General features: G+C 39.7%; 1 protein-coding gene across 6 annotated transcripts; it reads right to left on the bottom strand.

The window, feature by feature from the left end:
• Window positions 1-728: 728 nt before the first annotated feature.
• On the bottom strand, window positions 729-5,777 carry zgc:174906 (uncharacterized protein LOC571548 homolog). 6 transcript variants are annotated; one of them, XM_039801241.1, is made up of 5 exons: window positions 5,560-5,777; window positions 4,307-4,634; window positions 4,133-4,207; window positions 3,750-4,045; window positions 729-831 (listed from the first exon to the last, which is right to left on the bottom strand). In XM_039801241.1, the coding sequence occupies exons 2-4, from the start codon at window positions 4,620-4,622 to the stop codon at window positions 3,765-3,767; spliced, it is 672 nt and encodes a 223-aa protein (XP_039657175.1). In that variant the 5' UTR covers window positions 4,623-4,634; window positions 5,560-5,777; the 3' UTR covers window positions 729-831; window positions 3,750-3,764. The 6 variants fall into 6 exon arrangements, with proteins under 6 accessions (XP_039657175.1, XP_039657176.1, XP_039657177.1 ...); XM_039801242.1 differs by lacking the exon at window positions 729-831 and adding an exon at window positions 5,109-5,190 and having other exon boundaries at window positions 2,976-4,045; window positions 5,457-5,777; XM_039801243.1 differs by lacking the exon at window positions 729-831 and adding an exon at window positions 5,109-5,190 and having other exon boundaries at window positions 2,976-4,045.
• Window positions 5,778-19,414: the final 13,637 nt, after the last annotated feature.

Genomic DNA, 19,414 nt, shown 5'->3' with positions numbered 1-19,414 from the left:
AAAAAGTTAAACGCCTTTAGTTAGATGGCTATTGTTGAAATTATAATTAGTAAGCCTATGTTGAAATAGAGTTGCCAATCCACGCTTAGCGGTACAACAGCCGCTGACTTTCTGACGAATGAAACAAGGTATTGTGAATTTCATTAAATGATTCTCATTGATCTCAACCTGTTTAGCCTACAACTTTATTTTCAAGAGTATCAGACTTATATAATTTTACAGAGAAGAAAAGTCTTAGAGGCAGCCAGCAACTGTGATGAGTTTATTCAGTGTAGTTGTGGCCAGGGCTGGGTTTGTCTGTTAATGTGTTTTATAGCATATAAGCTGGTAAAAGTAATAGCTGGGCGGTTAGTAGCCCAGAGGTTAGAAGCCCAAAGGTTGACAGTTCAAAACCCTATATGGCACAACAAATTGGCCAAATGACAGCTGGCATGGCAACCCAAAGGCATTCAGGTTTTGGTAGGTATGGACGTTTTGAGCATTAAATAGCCTACTGTATTTCCTGCATTCTGGTCAATTTTAAGCACCTATTGTATTTCTACCCTTTTCTGCATCAACTTATGATGGAAATGTCTTTTATCTTCTTTAAAATATTTATTCTCCTGTAGATCAACTTTGCTCAGTTAATGTTATCTCTGCTGAATCAACACACGTAGGTAGCCTATGATTTACTCTTCCCCACCTCTTTTGTATCAGTGTTTCCCACAGATTAGAAAACAATCACTGACCCTGTCTTTATGCTTGAGCAGCACTGTTGAAGTGGTCGGACTGTTCAGCTCTGTTTTAGACTGATACCTCCGCTTCAGGCTGGTCTTCATCCTCAACACGTGCCTTTTTCAGTGTAAGAGTAAAAGAAATGACATAACATTATTTATAATAAGTTTATTTGATTCACAACTACTGCATATAGTGTTTTGACCTTGACAACCCAACTGCATTTCACCGCAAACTTCAATTGCTTGTTTGCTAATGAGTTGGGTCAGGACTATAACCTTAATACTGAATTTGGTTGTGGCACTGCTTATCTATCCTCCTTTGCATGATGTCAAGAGTCGATATCTCAAAAGTCACATCAAGATGTAAGGTACATTTAATTTAAAAGACCAAAATATGTATAGCAATAGCATGTCAGCATAACTGTTTTGTCTCGTAATCATCTGTACACGAGAAATGAAATAAATGTAAGGAGTGTCTTTTTTCACCTGCGTAATATTGCAAAAAATTAGGCAAATCCTGTCTTAAAAAGATGCAGAAAAACTAGCTCATGCATTTGTTACTTCGAGGCTAGACTATTATTGTTCCTTATTATAAGGTTGCTCCAATAAGTTCCTCAAAACTCTCCAGTTAATCTAGAATTCTGCAGCACGTGTACTGACAAGAAATTGATCATATATCTCCCGTATTAGCTTCTCTGCACTGGCTCCCTGTAAAATACAGAATTTAATTTAAAATCCTTCTCTTTACCTACAAATCTATAAATGGTCAGGCACGGTTAAAGAGCTCAAAAACTGTCACATCCAATTCCTGCTCTTAGTTCATGTTTTGTTTGTTTCCCTGATTTCCTGTTTTATTTTGTTAACTTACTGTCTGTCTGTTTCAGGTCACTTGTCTTCCCGTCTTTGTCTACCTTCCTGCCTATGTGATTACCCTCCCTTCCTTAATGTGTGTCACCTGTGTGTAATTGTCTTCCCCTGTCCCAGTGCATATACATACTCACCTTGTGTCATTCATTAGTTGCCAGATTGTTGTAGTACCTTGTGTGTCTCACTCTCCAGCGTTATCCCTAGTGTTTCTTTCCCCATTTTGCACACCTCTAGCTTGTATTTTTGACCGTCTTTTGCCTGGTGATTTTGTAACCTTCGCCTGGATTGTAGCCTACTCTGTACAATAAAGCTCCATTACCTTTTACTCTCTGCTCTGAGTCGTGCTTTTGGGTCCACTGTTGTTCCGTGAAAAAAAAACTGTATTACTCCACTAGAACACTGCTCTCCCAGGATGCAGAGTTACTGGTGGTTCCTATCTCAAAAGAGGAATGAGAGTCAGAGCCTTCAGCTACCAAGCTCCTCTCCTGTGAAACCAGCTCCCAGTTTTGGTTTAGGAAGCAGACCCATCACCACATTTAATGCCACATCCTTTTGTGCCTGTCACCGTCTACGGCAGTTTAAAGTCATGCACAGGGCCCTTTATATCTAAATCCAAATGATCTCGATTCTATCCCGAGGTGAACCCCTGCTGTGACAAATGTAAAATAAGTGATGCCTCCTTTATCCACATGCTCTGGACTTGCCCTAGTCTGGAAAAATTCTGTAGGGAGATCTTTTTAAACGCTATCTAAAATCCTTAACATTATTCTAGGGCCTAACCCTTTGGTGGCCCTCTTTTACACTAGGATGATGCGCGCCTGACTCCATCTAAATGTCGCACTCTGTTCTTTGCTTTTCTCCTGGCCAGGCGTGCACTGCTGCAAAATGGAAGGAAGCTGCTCTGCCCACCCACTCTCACACAGTGGTTAAGGGACATTACATCTTACAAATCTCAGTTTTTATATTATTGTAATTAAAGCCGTCATAGAAAAGCAGTATAAGTTGATCCTTGACCTTAGCCCAATATCTTAAGGGGCTTTACAATCTGTACAGCATACAACACCCTCTATCCTTCGATAGCTTATAGTTAAGGAGTGAGGAGTTGCAGCATACGCCTAGACCGGAGGGGCAGGGTGTATAGCTGCAGACACAGCACCCCTGCTTATCTCTGCTTCTCTTCATAGTCTTCAGATTCATCTATCATATATTTAATAATATATTGAGAGTAGAGGGAGGCAGGCCAGTACAGCCCGATCCGGTTGGGGAGAGTTCTTGCCCGACCAGGCTCCTCTCCTTAATCTGCCTCTCTTAGTTATACTGTTATAATTCTATAATTCTAGACTGCCGGGGAAATTCCTTCCTTCCTATGACACAATGAGCTGCTCTCTCCTCTCTCTTTTCATGTGTGCATCCTTGTCCCAGAAATGCTTGTTACTAACCTAGCTCGGGGGAGTTTACTCCCTGGAGTCCATTTGTTTCTTTTTCGCCCAGAATATTTCCGTGGCACCAAGTCTGGGTCCTGCTACGCGCTGCGATGCCCTGTTGTGTCCGGCTGCATCCTGCAGCGTCCACCCACGCCTTGCTGTGCCCTGCTATGACATGAACTACTACAACTACCATTGTAGTCACTGTTCCATTATCTTTATTATGACTATTATTGCCACTGTTCATCACCCCCTCAACCGGCCCCGTCAGACACCGCCTACCAAGAGCCTGGGTCTGGCGAGTTTTCTTCCTAAAACAGAGTTTTTCCTCGCCACTGTCGCAACAGCCACTGCTAATGCTTGCTCTTGGGGGAATTACTGGAATTGTTGGGGCTTTGTAAATTATAGAGTGTGGTCTAGACCTACTCTATCTGTAAAGTGTGTCGAGATAACTTTTGTTATGATTTGATACTATAAATAAAATTGAATTGAATAGATAGAATAGACCAACATAGTAAAATTAGAGTATGGACAATCTGGATGACAAAAATATAAATAGATTGTAAACATAGGCTATATAAAGAACCTTGAACAAAAGGCCTCAGTGGTACTAAATGGAACTGTGGGGTCATTCCATACTAAAGTCTTAAAGTGTTATTTTTTCCTGATATGGAATGACAGTCTATATGATGAGAAACACACTCATTCAGAGTAAAAACAGGGTTTCAATCCCAGCAAGTACCAGAGAGTGACGGCCTCAGTCAGTCTCCAACAGAGAGTCAATGCTTTCAGGTGGCAGCGCCCAGTCTTCCTGACTGAGCAGCGAGTGCAGGTGAGCAGCAGTGGCTTTTTCCCTCTGGCAGGTGCTCCAGTAGCGCAGCATGGCAAACACTCGTTCTACATGGAGCGAATGGTCCTCTGCAATCTGTTCCAGCTTTACGGAGGGGATGTCCAGAGCCAGTCTGCCAATCTCCCTCCAAGATCTGCCAATGGTACGAGCCACGGTCATCAGCTGCTTCTCCTTCACTAAGCGAGAGCCTGTGCAATGATACAGAGGCAGATTTAGTAAGTGAAGGTCTCTACAATGTTTTAAAGGGAAAAAGCTTTGAGTGTAGTGTGACCCACCTTTGGTGTAGATCTTTTTAGATGGAATGGTCTCTTGCAAGTCAGGAGCTGTTTCTCTCTTTCTTGATGTTTCGCCTTTTCGTTGTAAATAGAGAAAACTTTTATATTTCACATGGAAATCTAACAGTATTTCACAATGCGATTGCTGACCATACTTAACAGACTTTGTCCTACCTGAAGACAGTGTGTTGACTGGCAGATCCTTAATGAAGCGAAGCCTTGGGAAGGTTTCCTGCAGGGCCTGGTCGTTCAGAAGTTCCAGCAGACCCCGTGCTGCTTCAGGACCTCTCTGGATGATGTGATCCAGCAGGTCTGTCACCTTCTCACTAGGAACACGGCAAGCTTTCACCTGCTGGTAGCCATGAGCAGACAGCAAACAGCGAGAGTCTGCATGCTGCAGGACAAAATCGGCATCGGCACTGAGAATGTCTATCAGCTTGATCTTCTGGCTTCTGAGTAGCTGGATTTCTGCTGCTGGTTCCACAGCCATGACTGAGTATCACTTAAATGAGAAATAAACTGATTATGCATTCTTTTAATGGAAGCACACATGAAATCTGAAATAATTGCAAAAACAATTTTTGAATACATTGTGGCAGTTCAACAAAACTCAGTTGTACTGCTTTAAGTAATGAAACCGTAACATATATTATTGATAGGGGATGACAAGTTATCTCCATTGCATCTACAGTCATTTTCTGCCCAATAATATGTCAAATTCCCTTGTTGCTGATTAGTATAGGCTCACAGTATGGGACAATCATGGGCTACCGTTGCTTACATCTGAATAGAGAGAATAGATAGGATCCAGCTTAAAAGACAGCTGAAGGGGTTTACAGCCTTAAAAGATTTTTTATAACACAAGATTAGGAAAAATGACCCAGCAGACTCAATTCATTGTCCTGCACAATACCTGCATAATTCCTACAAGACTGCAACTGTAACTAACATGAATATAGAGATATAATATACTCACATCTATTTGAGTAACATTCACTATTTGAGGAACACTTCCAAAGCCACTACAAGTACTCTCCAATGACCAATAAGCAGCCAATCTGTCAAAATATAGCCTATATTAATATCTTGTTGCAAGTAGACTGTGTCTACTAGCACAATTACCGATTGTTTGTATTTATATATACAATATAATATTCTAAGGGGGAAAAACTTAATTCAAAATAATGTTTATATGTTTGTTATTTTATCACAATATCATTTACATTCTAAAACTACATTAAAACAATATGTACTGTATGTGTCAGCAGTCCAATGCTCAATATCTGTGTTATATGTCTGGACTTCCTGGTTTCCTGTCGGCTACCATTCAGCGTGCACAGCATCTGTTGTTGTCCAGCTCCAGATGCGCCTCACACTCTCTTAAGGCAAGTACGGCTTTTACTGTGTTACCCATAAGCCTCTCTTACCATTTATTGTAACAGCTGGATTATTAGAAAAACACACGATCAAACAAAAACAGCTGTTTGCAGACAGACTGAAAACATTTTCTTCTGTTTACATGATCACACGCACCATGCTCCTTTTACTCCCGCTGCTTTATCTTCTTTGTCTATTTTCGACAGACTGCATCCTGATGCCATGCCTATGCAGTGGAAAAATGTCTTACCAGCATTTCTTTTCTGTGTGCTTCCATCCAGTGGCTGGAGGATTTAACTGCAGTCATCTGCCAAGGCTGTGACGATTTGGTGACATCTGGTGGAATTGATTACACATTGCACTAGTAGTGAGGGAAGCACTCAGGGGGCTTTTATTCAAGGTAAAACTGTAATAACACAATGTTTAAATAAAGATAAGAATTTATTGATTCACATGGCAGAACAGAGACAGGCTATGAGCTTAGAAAGCAGATAAAAAACTATTTGAATGAAACAAATAAGAAAATAAAATAAGAGATTGAAGGAATTATGAGTGAGATTAAAAAAAGCTATCAAAAACAATAATATGATAATATAAAAGTACAATAATAACAATATAGTAGCAATATAATATTGTTACATAGTGATATAAATATTATAATGCAATATAAAATGAAATTGTATTATAGATATGTTACTACTACTTGTACTACTCCTGAAAGAAAATATATATATAAATGAAGAAAAGAAGAGAATAATGTGTAATGCTGTTTCGCTGAAATTAACACATATCCAGGAGACAAACACTGACTGTTGTTGTTATTCATTTAAATTGTTAAACTGTAAACTAAATGGCTTCTCGTCTTCTGGGCCTCGCGAAGCTCAAACATTCATTTCGACACCGAGAAACGTGTTGTTGTTCAAACAGTGGAAGTGGAATGCTGTAGACATGGAAATAAATATTTGATAGTTTTATTTGAGCAGAAAAGATTCACTGAATGAATACCAAACAGAAGATGTGTGTGTGTGTTTACAGGTACATGCACGGCCATGTGAATGATGTAGTTTAGTGAATCATTTCCTCCCCAGCCCTCTGACTGTTACCGAACAACAATTATCAGCAGCCACCGGTCACACGTCTGCTTAGCCTGTTTACTCAGTTTCTCTGGGAAATGACAAATCAATATCTTATTCCTGGACAGATATTTGCTTTGTGTGAGAGGAAAAGCCTCTCGAGCCCATTTCATCCACACACAGTATACACTCTGAATCACTGTTTGTATTAGCTGTCTGAATAAATCCAGTTTTCTCTCTGCCTACAGTGGGAGGAAAGAGTGGAGAGAACCATACTTTATTCTTATTGTTTATTCTTACCACCCAGGTGAGACTGCTGTATGAGACAATTCATCTACCTTAATGTACTTCTGACGACTTTATTATGCTATAAATTTGCATTATGTTCAGACTTGATCTTGAGAAGATACATTGTGAAGACTTACACAGTGATCTACTGATCTGAGAAAATATGCACATGTTGACACACTGGTGAGCTTTCAACTCCAAATGCTGTATAATGTGCCTGTGAAATGTGCACTCAGTCATTTTGCATTAAATCACTGCAACACAAGTGGAGCATGTTCTGTATGGAATATGAAAATGAACCTACTCTGCTGCTGATCGAGCACGATCCCACTCATACTCTTCTGCTTTTCAGGCCCCATCGCGCTCTCTGTCAAGTGGTAAACTCCATTTGTATGTGCATGCTAGTGGTGGATGGTATAATAGCTTGGACACTCCACTGTGCTGATGGAGAATAATGTAGTTTCCTTATGAGTGGCTCTGACTCCATTCTACAGACCTCTGCACCTGGAAAATTGGGATTTTGTAGAACAGTGTGTGTGTGTGTGTGTGTGTGTGTGTGTGTGTGTGTGTGTGTTTATTTATGCATGTATACAATTCAAGAGTAAGCTGGTGCAGCAGCTTATCTCCTCCACGCCTTAACGATAAATTAGATTTACATGTAAAGTAACAGACGGGGGAAATCGCTCTTATCCGACAGTCTTTAGCACTCTGAACCGCAACGGACAAAATTAAGTTGGGTCTACATTTGCTTTCACAATACACAAGTATGGACTTTTGTGTGGATATAAAGAAACAATTGTGCACTAAAACGGAACTCCTTTACAAGAAAGAGGTGGTGAAATTCTTCATAAAAGAGACTTTTCTCCTTTGAATAAGCATCCACTTTACAAATAGCTTCAGACACAACTCCTTTGTTATATTTCCGACATTTGCAAGGATTCTACATGAAAGCTCCTCTCTCAGAACTGGTATGGTTTTATATGATGAAAGAGGCTTCACCTTTTTGTATGAATAGACTCTCCCATGGAGAATTTTTTATTTGCTGTAGCTGACTGTAGTTCAGCTGGCACACAGGGGCCTTAGAGATGTGACCCCCCACTCTCAGGGTGAATGGAGCAGCAGCGATGGGACAGCCATGCATTTGAGTGACTCTGACATGTCTGTTTGTTTAACATGCATTATATATGAAAGACCAGAGTGAAAGGAGGAAAGAGCATGGGAGCAGGGCAGCAGAACAGAGACGGGGAGGAAGAGAGAGGGGCTAAGGGAAGCAGCTGTTTACTGTAGAGTGGAAACATACTGTAGGTGGAAGAATCAGTTTTTTGCAAAAAGAGGCTAAATTTAGTATTATGACGGAAGAATAAGAGCAAAGTAGTCCTACAGAAAAGTAGAAAAAGAGATTTCAGTAAGGCTCAACTCAGAGCGCCTAAGTAATGCTATCTGAGATGATATTATCCTTACTTTTAGAGGAAAGAAAGTTGTAATATGGTGTAAAGGCAGGATAACCATCCATTATCATTCAGCATGTCACATGCATTCTTTCAAATTAAGCATATATGAAGCTGTTATTCATTATGGGAAGGAGACAGTTTGCGGAGGACTTATAGGTTGAGCCCGTAATGTAATTGACTGGTCCATCAGCGCGGTAGAAGTGTACATAATTTAAGTGTGTGTGCTCCTCAGCACCCTTCCTTTAGAGAGGAAACTGAAAATGGCAAATATAAAGGCATTTTCCTCCCTTTAAGTCTAATGAATGGAAAAGACAGTGAGTCTGACTGACACATTCTCAGACTGCATTAAAGCCACAGAGGAGCTGCTGGAGAAATTGGATGAATGCAGGAGAAAGTGTGTGTGTGTGTGTGTGTGTGTGTGTGTGTGTGTGTGTGTGTGTGTGTGTGTGTGTGTGTGTGTGTGTGTGTGTGTGTGTGTGGGGGGGTGTTTTTTTTTTTTTTGTCACCGTTGGACTGGGGAAATGGAAGCAGTAATTGTAATGAATGTGAAACACTTAAGGATTAGCAACCATCTTACCATCATCACATCAAATGCAAAGGAACAAAGTGAGCCAAAGATGGGAGAGAGCAAATTGATGTGTGTCTACTGCAGTGTGAGTCGACCCCTAGAGGGAGCTCTTATCATTCTAATGTATTATTTGAACCCCTCACTCCTAGCATACCTTTTGGATAATTTCAGCCATAAAGCTCAGACCTGCCTCACCCCAACAGCATCTCTGTTTTTAGACATGAGACGACGCATGTAAATACATCCTGAGCTCCCGCAAGAAACCCAGAGGCAAAATGGACCCACACTGTGCTGGCTTTTGAGTCTGGTTAGGACTGTCCTAAATTATGTTCCCTCTGTGTGGGAACTGGAGTGACCCTAGACCTTCTGAGGTCTGAATCTGAAAGTGTAGTGTTTTCCAAGTACATCACACCTAACCTTTTGATCCAAGCGAGGGTCTCTGTTGTGACAACGACTGAACATTGACTCACATCTTCTATCTTCTAATGCATTTAGGGTCCTGGTGGATTTGCAGCAACATGAACAATAATGACAGACCCGGCCTGGTTTAAACTTACAAGGAAAAGCTGTCTAGAATGTCTTCCCACTGCTGTTAAGTTTCTAAAGAGATTTATTAAATAACTGTTACTCAAGTCAATGGGGACATCATCATTTTTACAGAATTCCCAGATAACAACCTATCCCTATATAATCCAGTCTTTCTCTGTGGTTTCCTAACAGGTTCACCACTCATTGCATCACAAACATGATCCTGTGAATCTGTATTGCATATTGTGAATGGTTGTTATGCATGCTTGATATTAGTCACAGTAAGGCAATATAAGCAGTTTCATCTGTCACAAGAAACATTTCCAAGTTGTTCCTTCTGGCGTTTAGTTAATCACTGTATTTGGCAGTCTTAGAAGTGTCCATAGATTGGTAGTAAGAGGTTTGCAGATACTCTTGAAGTGCAGATGCACTTGCAACTGATCTGTCTGCAGTGACTGCATTGCACACAGTCATCATATTTTGAGAATGCACTGCCACCTGCCTGTGCCCCTATTCAAAGCTCAAGAATAATGGAAATATGACAAAATACTCAAGTGTTTGAGGTTGTATTATCCATTTATGCTTGCTGGTTATTTAAAAGTGTGAACATAGATTAGTATTGTGGTATTGTGCATGTGTGTGTGTGTGTGTGCGTGCGTGTGTGTACTTGTGGCTGAATTTACTTGCATGCTATTTAGCTTGCTTATGATTAATGATTTTCTGAGGTCGGATACAGAGAACAAAAGCAAACAAGGTTTAGTTTTTCCAGTTACATACTGCATGCACTACACAAACAAAAGCACTCATCTACATCTACCTACTTATTTGAATTGGTAATATTTTTGGGGCTCCAATGAATAAGTTCACAGAAGTATTGGTTTTATTTGTAGACTTCATGTTCTCATAAAAACCTTTTGCAGGCAAATGGGGAAATATGGTACAGAGAATAGAAAGGAATTATTATTGAACCAACTGCTTGCGTTGCCTTCAGCTATATTTTGTCTTGTTCCATCAAGAGAATATATCAGTAGTTTTCAAGGTTTATATTATCCTCAGTGTTCATCATCAACTGAAAGAATCCCTGGAACTTTATTGATCTAATCAATACAGGAAAACAGGGCTGTTTGTGACAAACTCAAACCCCAGGCAGTTAGTTTCTTTGCCGTCATAAAAATTATATAACCAAGCAAATTGTCTCTCATTCTTTCCAGTCAGCTACCACCATTACCTGCACACAATCATTTCTGTTGCACTTACTACATGCTAATATCCCCATTAGTGCCGGAAAACAGCAAATTTGACTGGGTTAAAGAAGTCCACTTAACATATGCTGGGTGTGTTTCTCATTTGTGCTTTTTAACAAATCCTGCTCTAGCAAAGCTAATTAAAGCACTAGGAGACAGGGGAGATGACTTTGAGTTATTTATGTATGTGTGAGTGTGTATGCTGTAGTGTTTGTGTTGTGTGTACATCAAAAGCTTGGAGGTGGTGTTCCTGTCTCTCTGATTTTAAGTTTGTGACAGCCCTCACTCTCTCCTGCTGTGTTTTCACTGCATACTGGTGTGAATATGTATATTTGTGCATATAATAATTGGTGGCAGTCCAGATATGGAAGTGATTCACATTTGAGTGTTGTGTCACACCCAACATCCCCAGCAGGAGGAAGTCTCCTTACGACTCAATAGAAAAAAGCTTTGCTTGAAAGCCTTGGGGGGAAAAAAGAGACGGATTGAAGTTGGAAAAAATATATAATATGTTTTTTAGAATCAGATATTTTGGAGTATTTTATTCATCATTGTCTCCATATTTATTTTGAACGCCCTCACTTTATGGCATTATTGAATTTTGATGACAGATGCTGATGCAGATATTTTTAGACCAATTCGCTGATTGCTGGTATATTGTGACAAAATTCCATATCTGTAAATGTAAGTTTTATAAGTGTTTGTTCCAGAAATTGTTTCTCAGAATGGCTGAAAATCCTCTAAAATAACACCCCAATATAACCAGTGAATTTGCTTTAGTTGGGTTATACATTCTTTAAACCAGGTCCTAATATTACCTTGGGTTGCTGGCACACCCTTGAATATATTTATATATGAATAATCAATTAATGAATAAAGAAACCAAATAAGGGAAAACAGAGTTGCACATTGATGTGTGACGTGTTGAAGATGCAAGCTCAGGGGCCAGGGCTGGAAATCAGTCCAGTGTGGTCCCCTACTTTCTAATCAGTGCATGCGTATTTGTTCCAGAAACTCAGTAGTAAAGACAATGAATGAGTAACCAAGCAAATACATAAATGTAGAAAATGTTCATGTATCACAGTGGTTCTGGCTGGTTAAATTTGAAAAAGTGAATAAAAAAGTGAAATTGTATTGGTCTTCTTTGTAGCAGTTACATTTCCCTTGGCATGTGAGTATGTGTTTACCTCTGCACCCACACATATTTACTGAAAAACTGTACTCTTGCCATTCCAATAGATCTCCATGCTATAACCAGACAATCACTTAGTGTCTGGCTGTGGCCTGCAACCCACAGATTGCACTATTCCTCCCTTGGCTACGGGAATGGAGTATTATGCAACGAATGGCCTACCTCAGGTCATTAAGATGCCCTCACTCAGCAAAACTGGCACATCTGCGTGTGCTGATCAGCCTTGCCCTGTGGTTGGTGGAGGGATGATAACTGCACGCTAATTAAAAAGCCATTCATTGGAGTGAAAGGCCAATTAAAGGCCTAATATTTGATAAGGCTCTCAGTTCACTCAGCAGCAAGCCCACCTGGGAAGTATTTATTAAATGTTAATGGAGACCGTAATTAATATCCAGGGTGGATTAATGTGCAACCGAATATCATTCATATTCACAGAGAGGGGGAGGGAGAGAGAGGAAACAAGTACAAGTGAGAGACCGATATGTAACTCAGTATTTTGCTTTGGTAGGCTAAAGTGAACACAAGAGGCTGTTATACAGGATTGTCATCAATCCAGATTGTTGCTGCCGTGGAGCATGACAATTCCTTTTCCACAGACTGCAAAAAATTGTAGCAGATTCAGATTCCTTGTCCCAGTTCACATTTTCTAAATATAGCAGCCAGTTAAATCTTGGTTAGGGTTTGTGTCACTGTATATTCACAGTGATGAGCCACATATATGGTGCATTTGTGTTTGTATGTTTGTAAATGAGCTTTGTGTGTGTCTGTTGCTGTTTCTGTATTAATATTACGTTCTATATTTTACTGAATACTAAGCGTACAGGAACTAGAATGCAATACATAGGAACATAATGTAAAGTAATGTAATGATTTGACTTTCACATCCAAGTGCAAGGGACCCTTTGCAACTAAGGAATTTTTTGTTTGTTTTCTTATTCAGCTTTATCATGGAATGAAAATTAAATGTAAATTTTCCAAACTGCTCCTCTCCTTCCACCTTGTTTTCCGTCACATTGATCAGAAAGTGTCCTTTGACCAGGTTGTGCTAAGGGCAGGTCAGATGTTTTAGGCCCCATCAGCTCCACACTTGGATTACACTTAAATCACTGGTCATTTTGTATTATGGTGTGACTACACTTGTAGATTGGTAAAGTCATGATGCGGTCTAATGGCCAAAGACTCCTCACATATCTCTTCAACCTTTCCTATTGTGCATAAAATGTAAGGCAAGGCATGTTTATCTTTATATCACATTTAATAAACAAAGTCCATTCAAAGTGTTTTATATAAATCATAATAAAGCATGAACATACAAAACCAATAAAACAGAAAATAAGACAATGTATACATAAATATATAGATACATTTAAAAAAAATTTAAATTACAATAGATTTAAAATACTTAAGAAGTGCAGAATTACAAAACTGTATTTAAAAAATCTTTATATGACCTCGGCAAAAACAGTGGCAAAGTTTTAGGCCTCAGTTTAAAAGTAAAATGAAATTACACTTTAGGCCTCTATTTCACTTATTTTTTCCCTGACTGAACTGACATTGAACCAACTACAAAATACAAAATATCCATTCTATTAGTATGTAGTACAAAGTATTCGGAAACAGTATTTAGACCTCTTCTGTAAAGTCCCCGTCTGGTTTTGTGACTGTGTCAGTGTGTTCTGTTAGAGTGACTGTCCTTGCTTCTGTCTGTCAGAAACTGCCCTCTATTTATAAGTTGTAGTTTTTCCTCCTGGTCAATGAGCAGCACAAACCTTGGGAGAGACACTCCCTGTGTTCCTTGGCCTCTCAACTGAGGACAGGCCAAGTTGAATTGTAGATAACGTACCTGGCAAAATGATTTCCCCCTGGAACCGGCCTCCTGCTCCACTTTTATTTTTACAAATAGCTTTGTTAACTACTGCTGCTTTTATTTTTATTTTGATGAGCTGTTTTGGTTTACTTTTGACCTTGTTTATAGCCCTTCCACAAGCCATTAGGAAATATGTAGTGTGTTTTCATTACAGATGGCTGCTCTATTCGCCAAAACTAATAGATATGGTCACAGAGGAAGGATATGCCAAAGCTAACAATCTATTGGATTGGTGGCAGGATTAAGGTTACAGCTAAAGGTTGAGGTTAAAGTTACAATCTAAAATGGTGAATAGGGATAGAATTGATAGTGTTTAGTGACTATTATCCACAGTAGACTGTGTCAGATGTTTACCATTGGCAAAAAGGAGGAAAACAGATAATTCAGTGACCACACAAACACACCACACAATTGATATTATCTTATCTGGTTGTTCATTTATTTTCTAGTGTGTGCGTGATCTTGACATGACTGACATATGGGCACACTTGTCTGTGTGTGATCATGACGGATGATGTTGGCAGTATACACTGTGTGGGGGGAGAACTGACAATAATACTATGAATAATACACATGCCTCCACCTGTGTTATTTAAATGCTCCATTAATAATAAAGAGACACTGATCATGAGCTCTACACCAGTGCATCTATATATTACTGTAGTTGCACACACTGGGCTTTTGGGGCATAGAATAGAGTGAGTGATTTGTGTGTGTGTGTGTGTGTGTGTGTGTGTGTGTGTGTGTGTGTGTGTGTGTGTGTGTGTATGTGTGTGTGTGTGTGTTTAAATGGATTGGTGTTTGTAGTTCCAGAAAGTCTGATTAAAGCTGACATTGTTTCATGTAACTAAATTAGAAGGCAATTAGCTGATTTATTGCCTTTTATCTGTCAATCCTTGAAATGTCATTCTGTTTACTGTAAGTCTGCAAACAACAGACTCAGAAGCAGCAAACCAGGCAGAGTGTTATATGCCTCGATTTGAGGAGAGTCTTAGGACCCCGTAGTAAATAGTGATCGCTTCAATAATAGATGTGTGTGTTTTGTGTGTGTGTGTGTGTGTGTGTGTGTGTGTGTGTGTGTGTGTGTGTGTGTGTGTGTGTGTGTGTGTGTGTGTGTGTGTGTGTGTGTGGCTTTATTGGTCAATAAAATGCTCAGGCCTGAGCTTGAATGCAAATGTATTTTTTCTGTGGTCACTTAGTCGTATGTGCATGAGTGTGTGCAGCAGTATTAAGGCCACAATATCCAGTAAATCAGTCAAACACAGCAGACAGAGAACTATGCTGAAACCTCACTGTAGAGCAGCTGCAGAGCTAAGATGGATGGGTGGGGGTGGGGGGGCTATTAAAGGATATAAAGTAAGAAAAGGAGGGATGGCGAAAGGAAATCAGCAGGAAACTGTTGAACGGCGCTCAGATCAATACTAATAACCACACAGAGAAAACTTCCTCTCATCCCTAATAACTCAAACAGAGGAGAGAGATGGAAGCACACATCGTGAAGAGAGAGGAACATCGAGGCTGTTAGAGGAGAGGTGGAAGAAAGGAAAAATGAATGTGAAGTTCAAATGTGTCTGTTTTGCGATCTCTGTTGGCCTCTTGCTTTCTCATTCTCTTTCTTTCTGTTTAATAAGAGGGCAGGGCGAACAGACGGCCATGTTTGAGGCACCACTTTATCACAGTGGAAATGCAGTGCCACCCATCTCCTCCTGCAGCCCTCACTGAGCTCACAGAGCAGATTAGAGAAATGTGTGTGTGTGTGTGTGTGTGTGTGTGTGTGTGTGTGTGTGTGTGTGTGTGTGTGTGGAGTGTTGGCGTGCCATACAATTTGTGGAGAATTAGATTTTTCTAAAAGCATCTCTCAATAAAAGGCTGCTGAATGCGTTTGCCCTAATGGCCTGCCATTTTATATTTCTTTAATGAAGTTACAGAAGAGGAGAAAATGGTCAACCCGCCGTGCTCCTCTACACACACACACTTTCTAAGCTGAGGTGCAGACATTAACCTCGGCTAATTCTGTGTGCCAGAGAGAAACTGAAGCTGCGTAATGCTTACCTCTTCACACTTCGGCACACAGGGAAATTCAGTTTTGTGTGTGTTTCTCTCTGTGTGTTTTTTGTGTGTCTGACATATCTGTGCACGTGACTACGTTAGCTAAACTTACCAACACTGTATCAAAGCATAATAATGTGATCCCGGCTTACTTTAGAGTGACAATCCCATTTCACCCAGGCTTTGCAGCTTTGGTGAAATTTCAACACCTTGCTCAAACTCAAACATATTCACGCTCTGTTGAGTTGAAACTTCCCCATGAGAGTGTGTCTGAGAGATGGGGGCAGAATAAAGTAAGGGTTTGTCTGATGTCAGATGAGAAAACAATGCACACATGCAGACATTTTAATGTTGCACATTGCCTGACAAGCGGAACAAGGAATCCAGTTTCTTTCTTTTTGGTGCCAAATATGAGAACCAAAGGCAATAGATCTGTCCAAAGCACATGCCTTCTCCTGTATGTTGCATGGTTGTTTGAAGAACCTCTTCAGATCATTTCCAACGAAGCAAGTGTGTTGGAAAGCGGACTTGTTGTGATTCCCAGATGGCAGACAGCTCATTGTCTGCTGTTACATACATAGAGCCAAATTTTAGGATAGAGCTTTCATAAGCTGGTCATTATGGTGAAACTCAAGAGCAGATGGCCCCCCTAAAGCCCTGCCTGGAATTTGCTACTACCACCACTATGACATATTGTCTGTAATATTTTTCATGCATTACTTTGCTCGGTAATGACCCTAGGGTTTGGAAAAGCAAAAGAAATGATATGAATCTTCACTTAAAAAGCAATATGTTGCAATTAATTCAAGTAGTGTATGTGGTAGTGTTTATTATCCAGGCAATCTGCTAAAAAAAAGGCCCCTTGTACTTGTCAACTAAACCTGAATCTGAAAGAAAAGTTAAGTATATATTTTGAGGAAATATGTGACAAAATTGGAAACAACTCTGGATTATATATAATCCAGACCTATATATATATATATATTTTTTTTTTATTTTACAATTTGCAACTTTGAAACACTATGATTAGCAACAAAAAGAGATGTGCTCAGGCATAGCATCCAAGGTGTACTTATAGGTATTGCTGTGCAACTAAACTGTTCCCCAGCACAGAAACAGGAAAGCACCTGAACTATATGACTCAATATAGCTGGAATAAAACTCACATCTGCCAGGTAAGTAATTTGATTAAACTGAATGGTGCATATGAGGATTCCCTATTGATTTAATGAACATTTCACGGACACATATTTAGTTGTCATCAGAGCAACCTTCTAAGATATGTGCTTATCAATAGTCTGCCCTTATTTAGATTTTCTCTAAGGCTATCTTCAGATGGTGCTATAACTTATCAAATAATAATGACATATCACCATCGATCCATCCTAATCACTTATTTAATCCTAAAACCTAGGCCATACCTCCATATTTTACAGCCCCTAATGGCCATATCTATCTATCCCTGCCCTTTCTGTACCTCCATCTCTTTCTGACATTGACTGTAAGATATGGCTGGTATTGGGTAAAACAATGTCTGGCCAACATGTTATTGATTTGGACAGTAGGTATTCACCAAAGTTCATCTCATTGGCGATAAAAGGTCTTCCATGGATATCACAAGAACATGCATGCTTGTGAAGAACCAATGAAGATAACGTGAGTAGAAATTACATATTTCTGTCTGCATACATAAGTGTGGAGACAAAATAATTAAAATAGTGTGTTAGTGTATGTATATTTTGATGGGGTCAATGTTAAACCTGTCAATATCACAGTAAATGCAGCACTGGTAGCAGTCTAGCTACTTTTCTGTAGGCTAGTCCTTGTTCAAAATATAAAGAGGATTAAACATATAACAAATTAACAAGAAGACATGATAGAGTGGAAATTGGCTATCCAAAGAAGTAGCCTAACTTGGCTAAATATAGACGAAAAAGAATTAAGAAGTCTAAAAAACTATTTAATCTCAGGAAGTCAGTAGTTTTGAGACACTTTTCCCCTCCAGTTTTAACCTATCCACACTCCAGCACTGTAAGTGGTGGAAATGCACCTTAACGTGTGTTGCCCATTGACATATATATATTTATTGCCATTACATGGAGAAGAAGAAGAAGAAGAAGAAGAAGAAGAAGAAGAAGAAGAAGAAGAACGTGTCTCTGTTCGTACCACGATGGCACCCGTTTGGTTGACAAAGTAGTGTTGGTAATGTTGGCACAAAGAAACACTGGAAACGTTTTTTAAACCATATTGCCAAGGGAAAGGGAAAGTTTTGGAGACAAAGAGATACCCCTCCCAGAGTAAGTCCGAATCAGAGGAAAGGGCGAGTGGGCGACCTTAAAATATTAGCTAGCTTGTGTGACTATGCTAACAACGTAAAAATGTATACTAACATACAACGTTAGCGTACTGTTTCCCAGGCTGCTGATGAAAGATAAATCCTGTTATCAATACTATTTTTCAGTTTCGACAACATTTAGCTAAAACATTGGCTAAAGTTTGGACTTGTGAAGGATGGCTGCCACCTCTTGCCATAATTTTGGCATCTAATTAATTTAAGGCCAGATTGGTGAAGCTGAGGCCGAGATGTGGGACTTCTACAATACCATAACATAACGTGGATGAATACGACACTACAAACTGTAAGTTATTTTTTTGTGATGTTTGTGTTGGCCGCCGTGCCGTTGCTGGACCTATGGCTATGTTTTTTGGTGTTGTCTCGCATTGCCACACCTATCTCCCAGCCGGGTTGTATCTCCACAGCGCTGCATGTTTGGTGTGACCTGTGTATCTGTGGAAGTTGTATTTAATCTGCTGAGGAGTTCGTTGTAATGAGACCTTGGACACAGTTACACGTTTACTGCTGTGTTCTCATTATTCAAAAATACAGGCTTTGTATTAATTTGCACGTCTGAGTTGGCTACCTTGTCATCCCTAAACTCATGTCTGTCTCATTCACTCCTTGCCTGTGTCCTTCTCCACTAAGACGTATTGTCAAACAAACATTATGTAATAGATTTTCCATATTATTCTTGTCATTTATTGTGCATGCTTCCTTATAGTTACCAGTTGTTATTTTACCTTTATAAAATTGAGATATGTCATGCATGGGATTGGTAGGCTACCATAGGGTTTAACCAAAATCTAAATGTAGCTATCAGCAACACTGGTGTGCATTAAGTTAGCAAACACTAGCCAGTCTGTTAACATGAATATTTGAAAGCCTCCAAGCACAGACGTCACACTTTAAATCCTACCTGTTGCCTTTCACCATCCACTTATTTAACTGCTGCATCCCTTGACATGTCACCTCCTTTTCCCACTTTTTCTATTTTTAGCCCCCGACAGCTGTTTTGCTTTATCCATCTTTTTTCATAGACGTTCTCTTACATCCATGCTCGCTACTCGTACCTGCTTGCTCGGCGCTCACAGCGCCCACCCGCCCCCCGCTCCCTCTTCTATGTCAACATTCTATGATGGATGGAATCTTATGAGACAGGGCACCTACACTAGCCTGTTAGTCCTCTAAAATGTTATATAATAACATGGAGGAAATGCAGAAATGATTTAGAAACGCACAACAGCAGCTACATATAGAAAATATAATCTCCAAAAATAGTATACATATATATATATCTATATATGCAT

This window comes from Perca fluviatilis, chromosome 5 (assembly GCF_010015445.1).
Source record: "Perca fluviatilis chromosome 5, GENO_Pfluv_1.0, whole genome shotgun sequence".
NCBI lineage: Eukaryota > Metazoa > Chordata > Actinopteri > Perciformes > Percidae > Perca > Perca fluviatilis.
Note: the sequence above shows the minus strand (reverse complement) of the source record. Positions and strands in the feature narration are given on the sequence as shown.

Coding starts and splice junctions, on each gene's coding strand:
- zgc:174906 (XM_039801241.1), bottom strand. CDS start 4,622: ATGGCTGTGGAACCAGCAGCAGAAATCCAGCTACTCAGAAGCCAGAAG. Junction 4,208..4,306: donor AGTCAACACACTGTCTTCAG/GTAGGACAAAGT, acceptor TACAACGAAAAG/GCGAAACATCAAGAAAGAGA. Junction 4,046..4,132: donor TAAAAAGATCTACACCAAAG/GTGGGTCACACT, acceptor ATCATTGCACAG/GCTCTCGCTTAGTGAAGGAG.